This window comes from Gymnodraco acuticeps, unplaced genomic scaffold (assembly GCF_902827175.1).
Source record: "Gymnodraco acuticeps unplaced genomic scaffold, fGymAcu1.1, whole genome shotgun sequence".
Lineage (NCBI taxonomy): Eukaryota > Metazoa > Chordata > Actinopteri > Perciformes > Bathydraconidae > Gymnodraco > Gymnodraco acuticeps.
Genome location: NW_022992040.1, coordinates 1,076,137 through 1,094,009, shown reverse-complemented (window position 1 = coordinate 1,094,009; position 17,873 = coordinate 1,076,137). Strand labels below are relative to the sequence as shown.

Below are 17,873 nucleotides of genomic sequence, written 5' to 3'. Positions count from 1 at the left end.
ATTCCTGCCAATTCTTCTAGGCACGTAATTATTGGCTGAACTATTCCCTTCGAAGCGTAATAATATCTTGGTCCAAAGTCGTGCCACGGTTCATCACGTGATCGTGCTACACCAATTGGGTAGCTGCATATTGTCAACAGAAGTGAAAGATGGCGGCCGCCATGGTTTCATCGAGTAGCGGAGACGAGGAAAACGCACCAGAAAGTCTCAAAAAGTCAAAATTGTCAACACACAAACATTGTTACATGCATATTACGTCTGTGAAGCACGAAAAGGTTGATTGTTTTACCAATACAAGATGGAATACGTACAGGACAAGCTTACAACGGTCGCTCGGCTTGAAGGGAGACTCTCGGAACGTGGTGGCTGAAAACCACAAGCACTGTCTTGATTTCGAGTTCGAAGATATTCCTGAGGACGCTGGCTTCCACCACACATGCTACATAAGGTTTACCGACACAAAGGCCATGACGAAGGTGGAAAGACGGCTCGCACGTGAGGGAGATCAAGACGTTAGGGAGGACCTTGAGGTCGAGCCCATCCCATCGACGTCTCGCAGCACGTACCGAAGCCAAACAGAGAAGCTACGATCAAGGTCAGGCCTGCCAATCGCAGGCTCTGGCCCCGTCCTTCCTGCCCTGTGCATTATATGCAAGATGAAGGAGAAAATGATCATCAAAGCAGGCAAGCGACAAAGGGATCAACTGTGTAAGGCTGAAACATTAAAAGCAGGTAAGCAAACCCCCTCCCCCACCCACACACCACACACACACTACACACACACCACACACACACACACACACACATTCTCTGTGGTTGAATAACTGAAAGGTACAATTATGTGTGAGAGATACGTCAACAAACTCATTGAGTTGTCCTTTTTTTCCGTTTAGGCAAATTGCAGAAAGCTGCTGAGAAGAAAGATGACCAAAGTGTTGACCAGCAGGCAAGGAAGTGATTTTGCGTGCTGACAAGAAGTTATTTTCCAGGCTCCTCATCCTTGGCCAGAGCAGGAAAATTGAAATGAGGGAAATTCTGTCATATTCCTTGGGAACTGTGTCATACCCATTAGCAAGTGCTGATGGTTCACTTGCCAAAACAAACAAATCAGCTCTCATGGATCTATTGCAGAGCAAAGGTGGAGAGTGCTTGGTTGACAAAGTTCCAATAGGTGGTGCCATTCTTTTTGATGGCATGGCAGTCATGCAGGCCATGCCATCCAGACCAGCAACATTTGGAGAGCTTGCAGAGACCATACTGCAGAGCATACTCCAACTTGCTTTGTATCACAAGTGTACACGCATTGATTTTGTCACTGACCGGTATCCACCCATCAGCATCAAAAGCCTAGAACGGTCCCGTAGAGCTGATGCAGGGTCACAACTAATAACAATCTTCAGCCCAGATCAGAAAACTCCAACCCAGTGGAAGAAGTTTCTCTCTGACGGAAAAAATAAGGAAGCACTGGCCGAATTCCTTTATGTGGCATGGACATATGCAGACCTCACAACAGTGGGTAAAAACCTCAGCTTGTACATTGCCCATCAAAATCAATGCCACTGTGTAACTGTCATGGAGGGTGTACAGTCTGTTGATGTTGTTGAAGACCTGCCGTGTGATCATGAGGAATGTGACACACGGGTGTTTTTACATGCCCAACATGCTGCACAGGAGCACAAAGCTGTCATCATCAAGAGCTCGGACACTGATGTGGCAGTCATTGCTGTAAGTCTGCAGGCAGATTTGCCATGCAGCTTATATGTGTTCACAGGGACTGGCAACAGGACACGGATCATTGACATTGCCATGGTGTCATCAGCTCTCGGAACCAGTGTGTGTTCAGCCTTGATTGGAATTCACACGTTCTCTGGGTGTGACTCCACAAGCGCTTTCTATGGCAAAGGCAAAAGAAAGTCATTTGCTGTTGCATGTGAGAAAGATGACTACCTTAAGGCTTTCAGAAGTTTAGGTACTAACTTTGACTTGGAGCAATCAACATTTGCACTTCTTTGCCGGTATGTATGTCACCTGTATGATCAGCCAGCAGCCGAACATGTAAATGATGCTAGGTACAAGGCTTTCTGTATGGCATCATCGGCCTTGCCAGAATTAAGCATTCCCCCTACTCATGATGCCCTCCATCAGCACTGCAAAGGGGCAAATTACCAGGCAGCAATAATGAGGTCCTGTCTCAAAAGAGAAATGAATGCTCCATCACCTGCTGGATATGGTTGGGAAATAGAGGATGGGAACTTACACGTCACCTGGATGACAAGAAATCCTGCCCCTGACAGTGTGTTGCATGTGATACACTGCAGCTGCAAAGAGTCTGCCTGTGAGAAAGGCAGATGTTCATGCTTCTCTGCAGGACTCTGTTGCACAGACTTATGTCGTTGCTCAAATTGTGCAAATAAAAAAGAAACAGAGGAAGAGAACGATGACTGCCCTGACACTGACAGTGAGGAATAGGAATAAAAGAGCCTTCTTTCCATCTTTCTTAAGCTCTTTTCTGTTCTTTTGGTTTTAGTGCCTGGCCGACGCGCTCACACATCACTCATAGATACGTTTGTTTTTGGTACTAGAACAGAGTATAATCAGCAGGACTCTTTTAACCAGCTGAGGCAATCACAGCACCAATCAGCCGCTCCGCCCAGCCTGACACCAATCAATTATACTACATTACATGTCCTTCTACTGTTTTCTATGTCATACCTTTTATATTTGTAATAAATCTCGTTTTTATGGTTCATCAGTGTTGTTTTCATTTGTGGAGGGATGAATGAGTAAATAAATGAATCAATGGACATTGGTATAAGTAAGGCAAGGCAAGTTTATTTATATAGCACTTTTCAACACAAGGCAATTCAAAGTGTTTTACAAAAAATTAAAGACATTAAGAAAATGGCATTTAAAATCAGTCATTCAAAAGAAAAGCTAATAAAAGAAACATTAAAAGAAAAAATACATGGATAAAAGTTACAGTGCAGTCTAAGATATGAATAGTTCAATTAAAAGCAGCAACAAAAAGAAAAGTCTTCAGCCTGGAAGTACTGCATTTTATTGATCTAAATTACTTAACGTAACAAGTTAACCTTCTTCTTGGACGCAGAAATCAAGTCATGTTTATTTTAAGAGTGCATTTAACGTGTACAGGGTAACAACAGACAGACAAAAAGTCCTCAGTCTAATGGAATAATCCCAATGAACCTAGCGATGTGAACATGGCAGTCCAGGAATGATAGTTTGATAAATATGAGTTTGATATACTTTATTAATCCCCGTGGGGAAATTGTTTGTAGCTGGAGTTGGCTGATAAACGCTGCTAGTCAATGTTGATTCGATGGTCAACTCTGTTCCCAGATAGTAAAACCTCTCACAAATACCGCGTATATAACGCAAATACCTCGGACTTAGTGATGTATTAAGACATATGACAAAACATGACATAAAACAAGCATACAGCACTGTTTAGAATCCATTTGGTCTGGTTTAGCGTAACCATGGCGGCCGCCATCTTTCACTTCTGTTGACAATATGCAGCTACCCAATTGGTGTAGCACGATCACGTGACGAACCGTGGCACGACTTTGGACCAAGATATTATTACGCTTCGAAGGGTCTAGTTCAGCCAATAATTACGTGCCTAGAAGAATTGGCAGGAATTTTAGCGACGATATTTTTTTTGGTGGATAAGCATGACTCGTTCTTTTTTATGAACTAAAGATTGTGTAGTTTCACTTCTGTGGAGCGGGTTGAAACGATAACAGGGTTCACCTTATGGCCTATGTGTGTGATGCCACATTCAGGACATTCAGTGTCCTTTTTTTAACAGAAGACCGTTGCTAGAAGCTGCAGCTAGACTGCAGAAGCATTAGTTTTTTGTTTTTGAGGATGGAACACACAGATATAGGGAGGCTAGACCTATACAATTCATTTATTTTGGTTTATAAATTAATGTCAAGACATTTATGTTATTGATTTCTGAAGCACTTTCTAAATAATAAAAAGAGAGTTCATATGTATTTACTGCATGTATGCATTGATGAAAAATAAGCCATGTGCAGTAATATAGAAAATTGAGGATGCAACGCATTGGTATGAATCGTGATGCATCAGGATATCGAATTGAATCGAATCGTTGACAGGATAATCGTAATCGAATCGAATCGTGAGACCAGTGAAGATGCACAGCCCTAGCAGTACCGCTCCCGCTGCTCCGATTCTCCGGCCCATCTCACGCTCCATTGTTCCCTCACTCGAGAACAAGACCCAGAGATACTTGAACTCCTTCACTTGGGGTAAGGACTCATTCCCTGATGCTAAAAAGATAATTGTTACAATCAGTGTTCTTTTTTAAAATTATTATTTTGGGCATTGCTGCTTTAGACAGGCGCAGTGGAGAGAGACATATGCGGCAAAGCGCCTGGGCCAGATTCAAACCCAAACCACTGTGGCTAACATGGTACGCTATAACATATAAGCAAACACACGGAGATAATGTAATGTGAATCTCGCAATCTTTGACACCAGGTCAATGTGACCATTATTGTTTGTTTATATAAATAATTATTTTTAATCTGGGACATCCCTCTTATTTTTCAATTTCAAGAGCTGGAAAGAGTCATCTTGTAATGCATTTATATTAGGGCTGTCAAACGATTACAAATTTTAATCAGATTAATCACAGCTTAAAAATGAATTAATCATGATTAATCACCATTCAAACTATGTCCAAAATATGTAATTTCTTTATGTATATTGTTGTGGGAATGGAAAGATAAATGAAAGAAGGCGGATATATCCTTTTAACATGTTTATTGTAAAAAAATGCTGTGTGTCAAAATGAAAGAGAGCACCTATCAATCATCAAACCGTGGGGTCTTAATTCATTACGTGTTGATTTCTATCAACGGGGGAGTACTTCAGGAAAGTCGGGGGGGGGGGGGGGGGGGGGGGGGGGGGGGCTAGTGGAGTACTTCGTGACCACAGAGTGTGAACGTTGTGATCAGGGGCCTCATTTATAAAGGGATATACGCTCAAAAAATGGCGTACGCCAGTTTCTAGGCAATGTTTGCGATTTATAAAATACTAACTTGACGAGAAAACGTGCGGTCCTCCACGCAAACTCTAACCCATGCGTACGCACTAAGCACAAAAACGGGAGAGACGAGAAACTGCGACACCGCGTTGGCAGAAGGAAGAATGGAGAGAAATATGTGGAAATAATACCATAAACAAAATGTTACCTCTCATTTATCATATGAAGAATTCATTTTCAAACATTGATTAAAGCCAATCTTAAAATGATTAAACAAACGCCTGTTTGAGACTCCTCAGTGCACACAAAAACACAACTTGGAGAAATAAATAAATACGGATATGTTATTTAAAACCACCTCGAATAATATGTTGTGTTAATGTTATGAAATGTTTTCTCATAAATGATGCGGTTTTGCATTTCTATAGGTTGTACGAGCATGGTTTTATATACTACCATGTTTAATCATGTTTTATGCCATTTGCTAAGACTTGATAAGTCGCTCATAAAACACAGGAGGTATGGAAACTAAGAACACCATAGTGGTCAATTGTACAGCTAATATAACACAACACATTAGTTGTATTTCCTTTAACTGGTGGATATAGAGTTGCTGCAGTGGAGACGCACAGCTGATCGACAGCTGGGATGTCTCCTGTCCCCGGTACAAACACACTGCCTGAGGAAGGCTATAGAGGCTTCTCAATACTCAAATGTCCCCTCCTCGACTGCTCGACTCCTCGGTCCTCCGGTAGTGACCCGGAAATGAATTTCAGCGCGCCATTTTGAAGGACGTCTCATTTCTCTAAATGCACACCGAGGACCGAGCATCGAGCGTCGAGGGGGCTCTCTGGAGGAGCTATAACCGAGGATACACTGATGGTTCCTCCACGGCTCCTCCACGGATGCATTTCCGGGAACGGTGGAGGCGTGACGCACGGCCGGACTTATCTCAGCCAATGACAGCTCTGCATGCATCCCCTGGATATTATTTTAGAAACTGCTTTCATCGCGTCGCGATGTTTCCAGAGAGAACAGCTGTAAGGTCCATGCAGAAAGCAGAGCAGTGTGTATAATATATATCACTCAGTATAACAGGCCTACTCTCTTTACTTGCTTTAGTTTAGTAGATATCTACAAACAAAGAGTCGATATTTTTCTAAGACCATTGCTTCACATAATAAAATACACAACGGCTTATGCTTTAGGAGCTGTAGGTGTGTGTGGTACAGTGTGTAGGTGTGTGCGTAAATGCGGCGGACAGACGGGTCTCAGTTGGTTTGGTGTCCTCTGCTTACTTTTAATAGGCCTACTTGTAAATACAACTTTTGGCCCGTAATTTCAATTCCCCATTTCAGCGACCAGAGAGAGGGGGGGGGGGGGGGGGATATATCCAGTCTCTGATTGTGTTACGTATTATGAGAGTGCTCTCATACTTTAAATGTATATATTTATATAAATATATTTGTGTGTGTGTGTCCGCATCTGTAGCCTGTTATTGTCTCTTATACCGCACTCTCAATGAATTCAAAGTAAATATGTGGGGGAACAATATTCAGCTGATCTAACAGAGATACAGCGCTATGACAAAACACTCGACAGCTGATGCAGCTGTTGCCACGTAATCATGAACGGACGTCTCTTTAAAATGACCGCTCAGAGGAGAGGAGTTCTCATTTCTTTAAACGTCTGCTGCTTCCCCTCCTCGGTCCTCCGCTCGCATCTCCTGTGGGCGGGGTCTAAGTCTCGAGGAGGGGGAACCGAGGAGGGAGTCGAGGAGGGGAAATTTGAGTATCGAGAAGCCTCTAGTGTGTATTTTTTTTGTCATGAACCTTTTTCGGACCACTTATTTATTTATTTTGGTGACGATCCGACCTCCATGCTGCTACTCTGGTTCAAACGGCATCCACCAAACAATATGATTTATCTCGACCTCCCCAAAATAACCAAAATCTGACACGGTGTGAGATGTATTTATTAGCTGTTCTGTCGTCATTTCCTGCTATCTTCTTCATAAAGTCAGTCAAAATGAATGAATGAATGGGCGTTTCTTTGACTATTTATAGGCAAATATGGGCGTTACGTGAAGCCCGCAAAAGCTGTACCGCATTTCGAGTCGATTGTGATTTATAAAGGGAAACCGGCGTAGGAAGTGCTGTACGCACTTTCCTCGACGGTACGCAATGTTTGGTGAATCGGAAAATGTCGGAACATTTCTGTACCTATTTTTTGGATTTCTACTACGTAAGCAACCTTCCCACGTGAATCCTACGCACGGCGTTATAAATGAGGCCCCAGCTGTTTTAGCGCAGTTCTCCAGTGAAGGGGGGGGAGTCTCCCTCCGCAGCCGGTTGGCGTAGTTTTGGCACAATTCCGTTGTACAGACCGACGTTAACAGCAGCCCTGTCTGTGCACACGGAGGCCGACTCTGTCGTCCGGTGATCTAATCGCCTTCTGGAAAAGCTTCACAAGTACGTCGGTACGCAAATGCGCTTTGTGACACAAGTGACGGTACGCATTTCTGATTACGCACATAACCTGCGTACCAGTTATGTGTTACCTGTACTACAGCAAAAGTATTCTCCGTCGGGACTTCCTGCAACAACACCACGCCGTTATCTTGATTCTGATTGGCCAGAAGACATTATCAAAGATGTTCTATTGAGAAGACGATCACTACGTGACAAAAGTTTTCAAAACCGTTTCTGGTCTTCGGTATTTCCAGACAAGTGGCTACTGAAATCAATCTTACTAACTGCTGTCTGTGCAATTTTCTCTGCGAGTTGGCGGACTTTATTTTGCTTACTTTAACATCATTTTTCATGGTGGGGCTAAGCCATTTATTGGTATGGGTGTAGCCTACCCCAGCCATACCCTGGCGATGCCACTGGTGGGATGTATGGGGCGGGCCATTTTGCACATGCGTTAAATGCGTTAAATATTTTAATGCAATTAATTCAAAAAATTAATGACCGCCGTTAACACGATAATTTTGACAGCATTAATTTATATATGTTGAATGTCCTTATTTTTAGCTCTTCTACATAGACTTCTTACAAATCAAGAGATGATGATGGATCAACTCAGTCATTCAGATGACCATGCAGAAAATTCCAGGCGAACCTGCTGGTGGGCCGGATCCCCTTGGCAGGGATATACTGCCGCTAAAAGATATAACCTGCTGGCTCTGGAGAAAACGTCTGAGGAAGAGGCAGACCTTCAAAAACGGTAATAATTGCCCTTACCAACTTAAAAGGATGGGGAACCCAATTTGAAACTATTGTTATATTTTACTTGCCACCTAAGTTGTATGTTGGACAGCAGTGATGCTAAATACCAGCTAAGCGAAAAGGGAAATAATGTTTTTTAATGTTATTTTTTTTTGTTTTGATTAGGTTTATTGTGACTAGTGTTTATATAATGCATGTATCCTTAGCTTTTAAATTATCTTTTTCAGATTACTGCATTGAGTGTCATTGGAGGACTGGACGTTAAGGATTGCGTTTGGCGAGTGATGAAACACTGTTTTGTAATATATAATATAGAAATCAGAGATTTTCACAAGTCTTTTTTTGCAAGTCCAAGTCTCAAGTCTTTGGTCACGAGTCCAAGTCAAGTATCAAGTCTTTGTGGGGTGAGACTTGATCAAGTCTCAAGTCTTTGGTCACGAGTCTCAAGTCTCTAAAAAATAAAAGTCTCATGTCTCTTCTGGTTGTAATAAGCCTTCTATTGTCTGCTGCTATCCAATCTGTTAAGAATACTGCACAGCTATATCTAAGAAATTCAAAGCATTTACTGTATTATTATCACTCCTATATCTATTAGCATACAGTATCAGTACTGATTAGTTTGTTATATGATCACTTTAAACAGGCTATTGCAATGCAATATGAGGAAAAACATCACACTTTAGCTAAATGCAAACAACTTATAAGCAAAACACTTCAGAATCAGAAATCAGTATCACAAATACTTTATTAATCCCCCGCAGGGAAACTGTGTTAAAAGTACTTAAAAGTAAACATTTGTTCTGTGCCATTTGCAACTAAAAAACTATTGCTGCAATATTATCTGAAATATACTGAACTGGTGATATTAAAACATGACCTGTTCCAAAAGAGATATCTACCATTAACACCATTTACCAGCCAAATGCTGGTAAATCATGCAAGTGGCTGGTACTGTATGTTGCATGCACCAGCCAAAAATAACAATGGCAATCTATCTATTCAGTGGCTGGTAAAATTTCAACATTCACTAGGCTAGCCATTTGGCCAGTGGACAAAAATGTTAAAATTTGACCTCTGCAACCGTATTGTTTAATTACACTGCGTCTAGTAGCAAGCTAAGTTAACATTACAGCTGATGCTGAGCTAAACATGTTTGCTAACCGTCCATATGCGTTAATGTGACTGACCTCTCCGGGTGAGTTTTCAAGTGCCTGATGAAATTTGACGTTGTTGCACCAGCATCCTTGATTTTAATATTGCAGACTTTGCAGTGTGCGCTCCTTTTGTTGGTGCCGCCGGCGTTTTGTTCGAAGTTGTTATAGTTGAACCTAATTACAAGCGGTACAGCTGCAGGTGTGCCGCCGGTCGCCATGGTGTTACCATGATGTTACCATGATGTTACCATGATGTTACCATGATGTTAATGTTAATGTTAAAGGTGGGGTAGGTAAGTTTGAGAAACCGGCTCGAGATACACTTTTTGTTATATTCCATGGAATGCTCTTAACATCCCGATAGCAATGAATATCTTAAGTGCTTTGACAAAAAATCCATTAAAAAATGTCATCTGTGGAAGCCGTAATACTGTAAAAAGCACGACCAATTATTTTAGCCGGCCCGGCTATAATAACTGGATAGCCTACCTGCCTGTCAGCCTCCCATCGGGGCACAAACTTATCTCGTGCCCTCAATGTGCACGTTCGTGTGTGTTGGAGGAGGGGCTCAGTAAGGAAGTGGCAGATTTTCTCCGGTTGTGTATTTTCAAATTCTAGCGATCTCGAGCCGGTTTCTCAAACTTACCTACCCCACCTTTAATACGCCAAAAATAGAAAACACAATGATTGTTCACGAGTCCCAAAACACGAGTCCAAGTCGAGTCCGAAGTCTTTTGAGCAGGAGTCCAAGTCAAGTCTGAAGTCTCTGTGTGTGCGACTTAAGTGCGACTCGAGTCCGAGTCACAAACTCGAGTCCCCATCTCTGATAGAAATACATAAGGAATTGTATTTTGTTTCCGGTTTTGTAAGTTTGTTTGTTTTAGTTTCAAAATAGTTTTTTTTGTTTGTGCATTCCTTATAGGCCTTCACGATTCCCATGGGCCCAGTCAAGGAGGTCGATAAATCCATCAATAAAATATCCAGGTTGTTCCCGTGCCAAGATCGTTCATTTTGGTTGAGCAGGGTTAGGTTTAACCCTATGGTTCTACAAGTATTCTGTGCTAGTTCTGTTTTCACAAGAAAATCAATAAAATAAATCTGAAATGTCACTGAGTCTGCAGAAGAGTTTGTTTATTTTTGGGGAGCTAAGCTTTTTTTTAGAATTGCGTGTTTTTTCAAAGTTGCTTTACTATACAGCTATATTGTTTTTGTTTATTATTCTGTTATTTTGGCATGGTTGGATTATATCCCAGTTTTTTTGAAAATGTAATGATGCAGTGGCTAGTTCATCACCAATATTAATAAATTATGATACAGTCATTAAAAAAAAACGTTTGGTTCATCTGTTGTAACTTATTTGAACATTTATTGATGCAACTTTTGGGAGGCCATTTTGACATTTGTATTTACTGTATGTTGAATATTGCTGTTGCAGAATCCACAGTGTCATTGATATTCAGTTACTGAGTCACCAAAGTGTTAATGGCTTTTTAGGGCTAGGTCTGGTTTATTTGGTTCATTCTTGGCTGACATGTGGCCATGCTTTGAACTGCTTGTGGCACAGATCTGGTAAACATCACCCGACCGTCAAAGTGCCATAATTCCATGCAGCATTTGGGCCGGATGAGGATACGGAATGTGGGCCGGATCTGGGCCAGAATGAAAACTAACTGTGGCCCAGATTAGGGCCAATTCTGGTTTATGTGGTTCGTTTTTGGTTGACATGTGGCATTGCTATGGCTTGCTTGTGGCCCAGATCTGGCAAACAGGAGCGGAGTGCCCAAGTGCCATCATTCCATGCGGTATGTGGGCCGGATGAAGGTGTTTTGTGTGGGCCGAATCTGGGCCAAACCTTTTTTGCTATCTGGGAGGGAAACTCTGAAAAAATACAACCGTTGGCTACAAATCAATATATGATTGGTTGATCAAACTGTCAATCCAAACGTACGCTCTCATTCAGTGCAACGGCCAGGGCATTCTATCAAGGATGTAGAATACCTTGGTTGAAGGATATTCTACCCAGAGACCCAGAACAAGATCTGATTGGTTGCTTTCTTTTCTAACACAAAACCACTGAAATGCGTAGTGCATGGTCCGAGAAGGACAAACAAATCAACGTAACACTGTAATATTACAGATCAACAACACAGATACGATACTCATTTATTCATTTTATATACATTTTATTAATATAATTAAATCGATTTTTTGTTTGTTTTATCTGAGTGTTCCAGATTTTTACCCATTTCCGAAAGTAGACAGCAGGAGAAAAGGTTTATGAATAAGGTTGTATAGAGTAAGTTAAATGTACAATATTGTATTGGTTGCTCAAACTCAATGTAATCTCCAATGTAGTTTCATGTTCCCTTTAAAACTGATCGCTAAATTAGGAGGCAACAAATTACTGTTTTAATGTGACTTTTGACAGAGAGTGACAAGAAAAAGGGATTTCACCACAGGCAGAAAGAACCAGGCCTTTTTCTTCTGATGGAAGCTGTTTGGGTATTAATATTTGACCAGATATACGTTATATATTCTAGACATGATTTTGATATGGGTGGACAGCATTGAGTTGGAGTATAGTTTGAGAAGTTTCTTTAGTCATTTAAAACTTTTTTTAAGTGTCAAAACATGTCAACGTTGGACTTCAGACTTAACTGTCAGGAAATGTGCGAGACACTTCTCTTTTAAGAGCCACATCTTCAGCCCATGAGGGGTGTGAGTGATGGAAACCAGACAGATCTCTCTGGTCTGCTAAATTAAAACTAATATTTGAAAACCTATTCATTACACAATGAGCAAATACCTCCAGTCTACCTTTTTGTTGGCAGAGGAGGTCTGCTTGACGGCAAATGGACTGAAAGGGTTTGGATGAAAATGTTCTTCATCATCGACTGTCAGACTTGGGATCGCCGTCATCGGGCGAATAACCCCGGGATTCGTCTGGAAGGAAGGATTCCAAAAGCAAAGACGATTTAATCCTGCTTTGTTAAAGCAATTGCAACAGGATGTTAAACTTGATCATTAAGTGAATAAGTACCTTTTTAGGATTGATCAGCTTTCTATCCACACCAGTTGATGGGTGCAAGCTGCAAACAGAGGCCTGAATAAAACATTTATAAGAAATACATTAACATAATTTATTTAACAAAACGTAAGTACTGATAAAAGGAAGTACTGAAGGTTTTATGTAAAGCCAAGTTAAGGTGTAACATTATCAGGCAGCATCTCAGTTTTGTGAATTTAAACTAGCCGACTCTTACTCACATATTTGGTTTCACGTCCCAGGGTTTTTGTAAATGATGAGTTGTTCTGCTAAAAGTACAAAATAAATATGTGAGAAAAGAAAACAAGGGAGTTGCAAAGCCTTGTATCTCAGCTTTGTGTTTCAGTATAAAAAGAAGAGAATGTTCCCATGGCCCCAAGGTTGCTGAAGTTCTTATTTTTAGTAATTTCTTTGAATATTAGTTATAATTGTATTTGAGCTGTTTAATAACTTTCTGCATGCTGTTGGGGATGTTACAATTACACACTTGTGACATTAACATTGTTTTGCATATACTGTGTTAATACTTTTCTAAAGCATCAAACGTATTAATTAGCATGAAATGAAGCAATATAACAGCTTGGATAGTTTAATGAATTGTACACAGCAAGACATGAGTGAATAATCAATTCTCATATCTAAAAAACGATTCTTCTAAAAAATGTAGACAGGAAAACAACAGCTGTGAGTTTGTGTTACATACTTTAAAGAAACACTCTTTACCTGCAGACCCACATTATTAGTCGATGACCGGGATGTTTTGCTCTTAAAATATGAAAAAATAAACCCATTAAATAACTTTTAATATATCAAAAATCAACATTTGTACATGTTTAATTTCATATCATATAATGAATTGATCTCACTGCTGGAATGGAGTCCGCCAATATCTCATCAATAACGGCATAGAGTTCCTCGGACTGCTGCCGGAGCTCAGCGGGTGAGCACATCTGCAGAAAATAATTGATGTTATTGGACTGTTGTATGATGTGTGCAGTGAAAACCAAAACTGATGTGTGCACTTGTACCTCAGCGTGGGTGTCTGCAACACCTCTCTCAATTGTATCTACCACATTCAGCCTGTCACATGGACTCTCTTCTCTCTCCACCTGCTCGTCTATTGCCTGTGAATGTAAAGCAGAGTGGACAGATTGAGCTCGCTGCCAAGGCCAGGATTATACAGGAGGGTTAGACAACACTGATATCCCCTCCAGACAATTGAGATCCGTCCACTCTGTATTCTGTCTGAGCCCTGCCTCCTCTGCTGCTCTGAATGTACCGTACTGCAGCATTAATGACATCTTTTTACGTCTGATTGGAGTTTTATTAAGGTTTCAAAACCATTAAATTGCTTAACCTATACGCTGCATTATTTATATTTCTGTCAAATATAAATGTAATTGTCTGTGTCTGATTATTGGAAACTTGCCATTCAACTTTTCTTTACTTTTCTTAGTATTTTATTTTACAAAAAAAAGAGCCTTCTTATAATTATACCAAACATTATACCTTTTGACTGATTTGATTCCCATCTCAAATTCCTCACTTGTGCTCCACGGCAACATTTAAGTGCCTGCATCATACAGTAAGGCTTTATACGACAGGATCTCAACACGATAACTAGATTATTCAAATTACATTACATTTCAATTTTAATTTAGCTTTTATCCAAAGTGACGTACAATAAGTGCAGTCAACCGAGGATACAAATTCAGAATAGCAACATTAGCAGATACATTAGCTTTCAATAAGCCAAACCATTTTAAGTGCTGGTGCATTTGCTTCCAATAAGCTTAGTGGTTACTGGGATTAGAGTCAGGTTATTGAACTCACCTGTTGATCCAACAGAAGGGTGTTTGAGGGAATTGCAGCGAGCGATTTGTAGCTTAACTTAATTCTGTGTGTCTGGAATTATTAGAGAGAGAAGGGTAGACAGTGAATACACATTGATTGACATTTCTGCATTATACTAAAAATAGACTTTGTTGAAATTCATCATGTAGCATTTCTTTAGACATGCTTTATCTCACACTGCCACAGGCCACTAATCATGCATAAACAATGAGCCAGGCTCCAGACACCCAACGGGACGAGCATAATGCTGCAGTGTTGTCTGTCTTCCCGCTGCTCAGCTGGATCATGGACGGACTGTAATTGTCTCTAAAGTCCAGTTCAAACTAACTTTTCCGCACTGACAGGCAACCAAACTTGTTGACTGTGTCCCACATTTACTTATATTTCCAGACGAAGTTGGATTCCTGATTAATACTCAGTGTGTTCGCACTACTTGTGTCACTTAACTTCAAGCATGTATGGCTGACCTAGAAAAAGCTTCTGTATCGATTTTCAGATGACGGGTCCCCCCCTGCTTCAACATAGGCCTATGTAATTTCAGATATGTCAATCATTGCAATCCAGCAAACAGATGGAAATCTCTGCAAAGCAAAGATCTATAACAACATGAACAGCAATCTAAAAACAGCTCCACACAGAGAGAACCGCACTTGATATCCAGATATCCAGTGAGTGAAATCTGTTTTTAACAACATAGCCTGTGAGAACACTATGTCACATCTTTAATAATATTATCAGTTTAGACATGCATGTGGCAAGCAGAGTGACTACCTTTCTTTTTTTACCCTCTCTGTCACTGCAGTCGGATATAGCACTCCCTGGCCTCGGGGAGGGCGTGGAGCGCATGGAGAGAGAAGGTGACGGGGTGAAGTCTCTGATTGGTGGAGCAGGGGAGGGCGTAGGCGTGGGGGTGCTTGTGGGTGGCAGCCATCCAGGAAAAGCCATGGCTGTGTAGCGGGAAGGAGACAGACAGTGAGCTCTGTGAAAACGAATTGAAGAGGTTGTGGCACTTTTAGAATCAGGGTAGGTTCTTCCTGGCTCACACCAATCTGTGGTGTTTTGTGCAGGTGGTGATGCTCTGTCACAGAACATTTCGACACTGTCTGATCGTGATTGTGAAGGCTGAACGAGAGGAGGGGATATCAGTTGTCGAGAGAGCGAGTGAAGCTTTGAGGGAGATGAATTTGGTGGAGGATTCCATTGCTGGGGTGCATAGGTCTCTAGCTCATTATTAACTTTAGGGGATGGGGAGATTCGTGTTTTCAGGTTCTGGTCTGAAGGGCCCTTGAGGTACATTTGAGTGTTGATGGGTTTCATCTCAGGCGACTTGGAAATAGACCTGTGTGTGTGTTGCAGCTTTTGGTTTATGTCTTCATGCTTTAAGGGAGGAACAGATTTGAAATTTGAGCAAAATAATGGAGGAGCTCGAGGCAGCACGCTCTTCACTCCAGGGGGTGAAATAACCTGCTGCCATCTAGGCGCACTACTAGTACACATTTTCTCAGAGCGTGTTTCCGCCTCAGTATGAAAGCATGTTCCGCTGGGCTCATTCGACTTCACAGGTGGTGGAGCCGTGGCACATCTATTAGGCTCCCGGTGAACGTGGCTCTGACTATCTATAGACGCTGATGAAGAGAACCGAGATGAAAACTTAAGGGGAATAGAGGCCACACTGGAGGCCGCTGCGCATGCATTACAGAAAGACAGGGTCACAGGGTTAATAGGCCAGCAGGGGGTGTAAGGCCTCTGCAGAGCAGGGGACAGGATAGGAAGACGGCCTTTTCTCAGGATGGCAGTGAGGAGGGAGAGTCGGGTGAGAGGAGGCCGGTGCCGGGGAGGAGGAGGAGGGGACTGGGGACCCACGGAGGAGGAGAGGCTCTCGCAGGATGAAAAACAAGGGGTGTGGATCAGACTAGAGCCAGGAGCAAGAAAGTGTCTCTTTATCTGAATGACACTAGGTGTGAAAGTGCCCGAGCGGACAGATGAGCAGGGAGATACAGTGCGGCTGAGAGAGAATGGAGAGGTGAGAGAGGAAAGCTCCATGGCCGACCAGCTCTTCTCTCTGTCCGAGCCCTCGGAGAGGATGGACTCTCTGGATGAAGCCAGGGTGGGGAACAGGTCTGCCGAGTTGGTTGGGCTCATTCTGTCTTCTGACACAGACGCTATATTTGCAAAGAAACCCGAGCTAACCTCAGCAAGTCCAGAGGTACTGCCATAATGCCGCTGGGAAATGTCCCTGTGTTGATCAACAGCTGTTTCCATAGAGGCAGCGACGGGGTTGGTGGTATTTTCAGAGGGAACACTGACTGACGCAGAGGCTTCAGGTTGAGAGGTGCTCATGTGACCCAGTGCAGGCTGAAAGAACAAAACAGTATTTAATAAATGATAACTGATGTGTGTGTGTGTTTTTTTTCAGTGTTTCATTTGAAATTCTTTAAATCAGCGTGACCAACGTTGGTGCAGAGAAGAGAAACACTTTCATGAATTCAGTATCTGAAACAAACACAATAAACCCATGATAGAGTAGAAACTTAGTATTTCCATTTTAACCTATTATTCTAATTAAAATGTCGATACGTTGGACTGTCACAACCATTTATTTTTCCCTTCTTAAAATGCCTTATGTATGCCAAACTTGTGTGTATAATTGCCCTGCATAGTTACACAGATATAGACATGCAGATATATATATAGTATTACACACAAATGCACATATGTACATTTTAATATGTCAATAACAAAGATTTCTGTCATAGTTTCTGCTTGACATTGACAGTGCTTTTGTTGTACTTACTCGTAGTTTTGTCCCTGCTCCTCCCTCCGTGGAGTCTTTGATAAAGACTTTGAAAATGTCCCTCTGCAACATGGTCTCCCCAGTTGTCTTCTCATGGGACACAGTAAAGTTCTGACAGGAGAAAATAAGGCAAATGTTAAGGAGGAACTGAGCGAGTGAAACCTGAGAAAACTTGAGGTGAACTTTAGCGAGCCTCTCTGAGCTCAGGGGGTGTGTTTGCATGGTTTCATCACATGCCCCACACATATAGTTCACATATACTGCGTGTACATGCCTTGCTGACGGGGGTTGAGTACAAGCCTTAAATGCAGAACAGAGCAACTGAGGAGAAGCCTGCCAATAATTAAACGCCAGCTCTTCTTGGTACTTTATCCTGTGAATTCAAATTCAATTAAATACTATCCAAAACCAAGGGATTAAAGCTGCAAAGCATTACTTTCTGAAAGATAAGAGGTGCTTTTAAAGGGTGTTTAAAGATTATAGAGTCCAGAGTCTGTGTGTGGAATAAGTACAGTATCACTATCAAATAAAAATACCCTTGACTAGGCAGGGCACTTATTTTATTATTTGTCATGTATTGCCTAGTCGAAGAAAGCCTGTTGTATAGGTAATTGAATGTACCCTTTCCAAAGCCCCTCCCCCTTTGGTTATTGTTGCTAGGCCTGTGAAACTTTTATATCTAGCCTGTCACATGCCGTTTTCAGCCAAGAAGGAAATGTTAGCACATTTCTGGAATTGTATGCATTTGAAGCTTTAT

The 17,873-nt window shown here is 41.6% G+C and overlaps 2 protein-coding genes across 3 annotated transcripts in view; one reads left to right on the top strand and one right to left on the bottom strand.

Annotated features, from left to right (window-relative positions):
• mlip (muscular LMNA-interacting protein) overlaps window positions 1-17,235 on the bottom strand; it is a 30,917-nt gene extending 13,682 nt beyond the window's left edge. The window contains exons 1-9 of one of the 2 annotated variants that reach the window (XM_034201734.1): window positions 17,117-17,235; window positions 15,094-16,677; window positions 14,302-14,373; window positions 13,497-13,592; window positions 13,335-13,418; window positions 13,192-13,233; window positions 12,690-12,737; window positions 12,463-12,525; window positions 12,240-12,365 (exon numbers count right to left, since the gene is read on the bottom strand). In XM_034201734.1, coding sequence (XP_034057625.1) covers window positions 12,240-12,365; window positions 12,463-12,525; window positions 12,690-12,737; window positions 13,192-13,233; window positions 13,335-13,418; window positions 13,497-13,592; window positions 14,302-14,373; window positions 15,094-16,677; window positions 17,117-17,188 — 2,187 coding nt within the window. In that variant the 5' untranslated portion in view covers window positions 17,189-17,235. Of the gene's footprint in view, window positions 1-12,228; window positions 12,366-12,462; window positions 12,526-12,689; window positions 12,738-13,191; window positions 13,234-13,334; window positions 13,419-13,496; window positions 13,593-14,301; window positions 14,374-15,093; window positions 16,678-17,116 lie in introns of both variants that reach the window. The other variant, XM_034201735.1, reaches the window with a different exon arrangement.
• LOC117536741 lies at window positions 651-2,657 on the top strand. Its single transcript, XM_034201736.1, has 2 exons — window positions 651-732; window positions 894-2,657. Exon 2 carries the CDS (start codon window positions 1,024-1,026, stop codon window positions 2,467-2,469), a length of 1,446 nt encoding a protein of 481 aa, XP_034057627.1. The 5' UTR covers window positions 651-732; window positions 894-1,023; the 3' UTR covers window positions 2,470-2,657.
• Window positions 17,236-17,873: the final 638 nt, after the last annotated feature.

What these genes read in the sequence shown, in the direction of transcription:
- LOC117536741 (XM_034201736.1), top strand. Translation starts at nt 1,024, where the DNA reads ATGAGGGAAATTCTGTCATATTCCTTGGGAACTGTGTCATACCCATTA.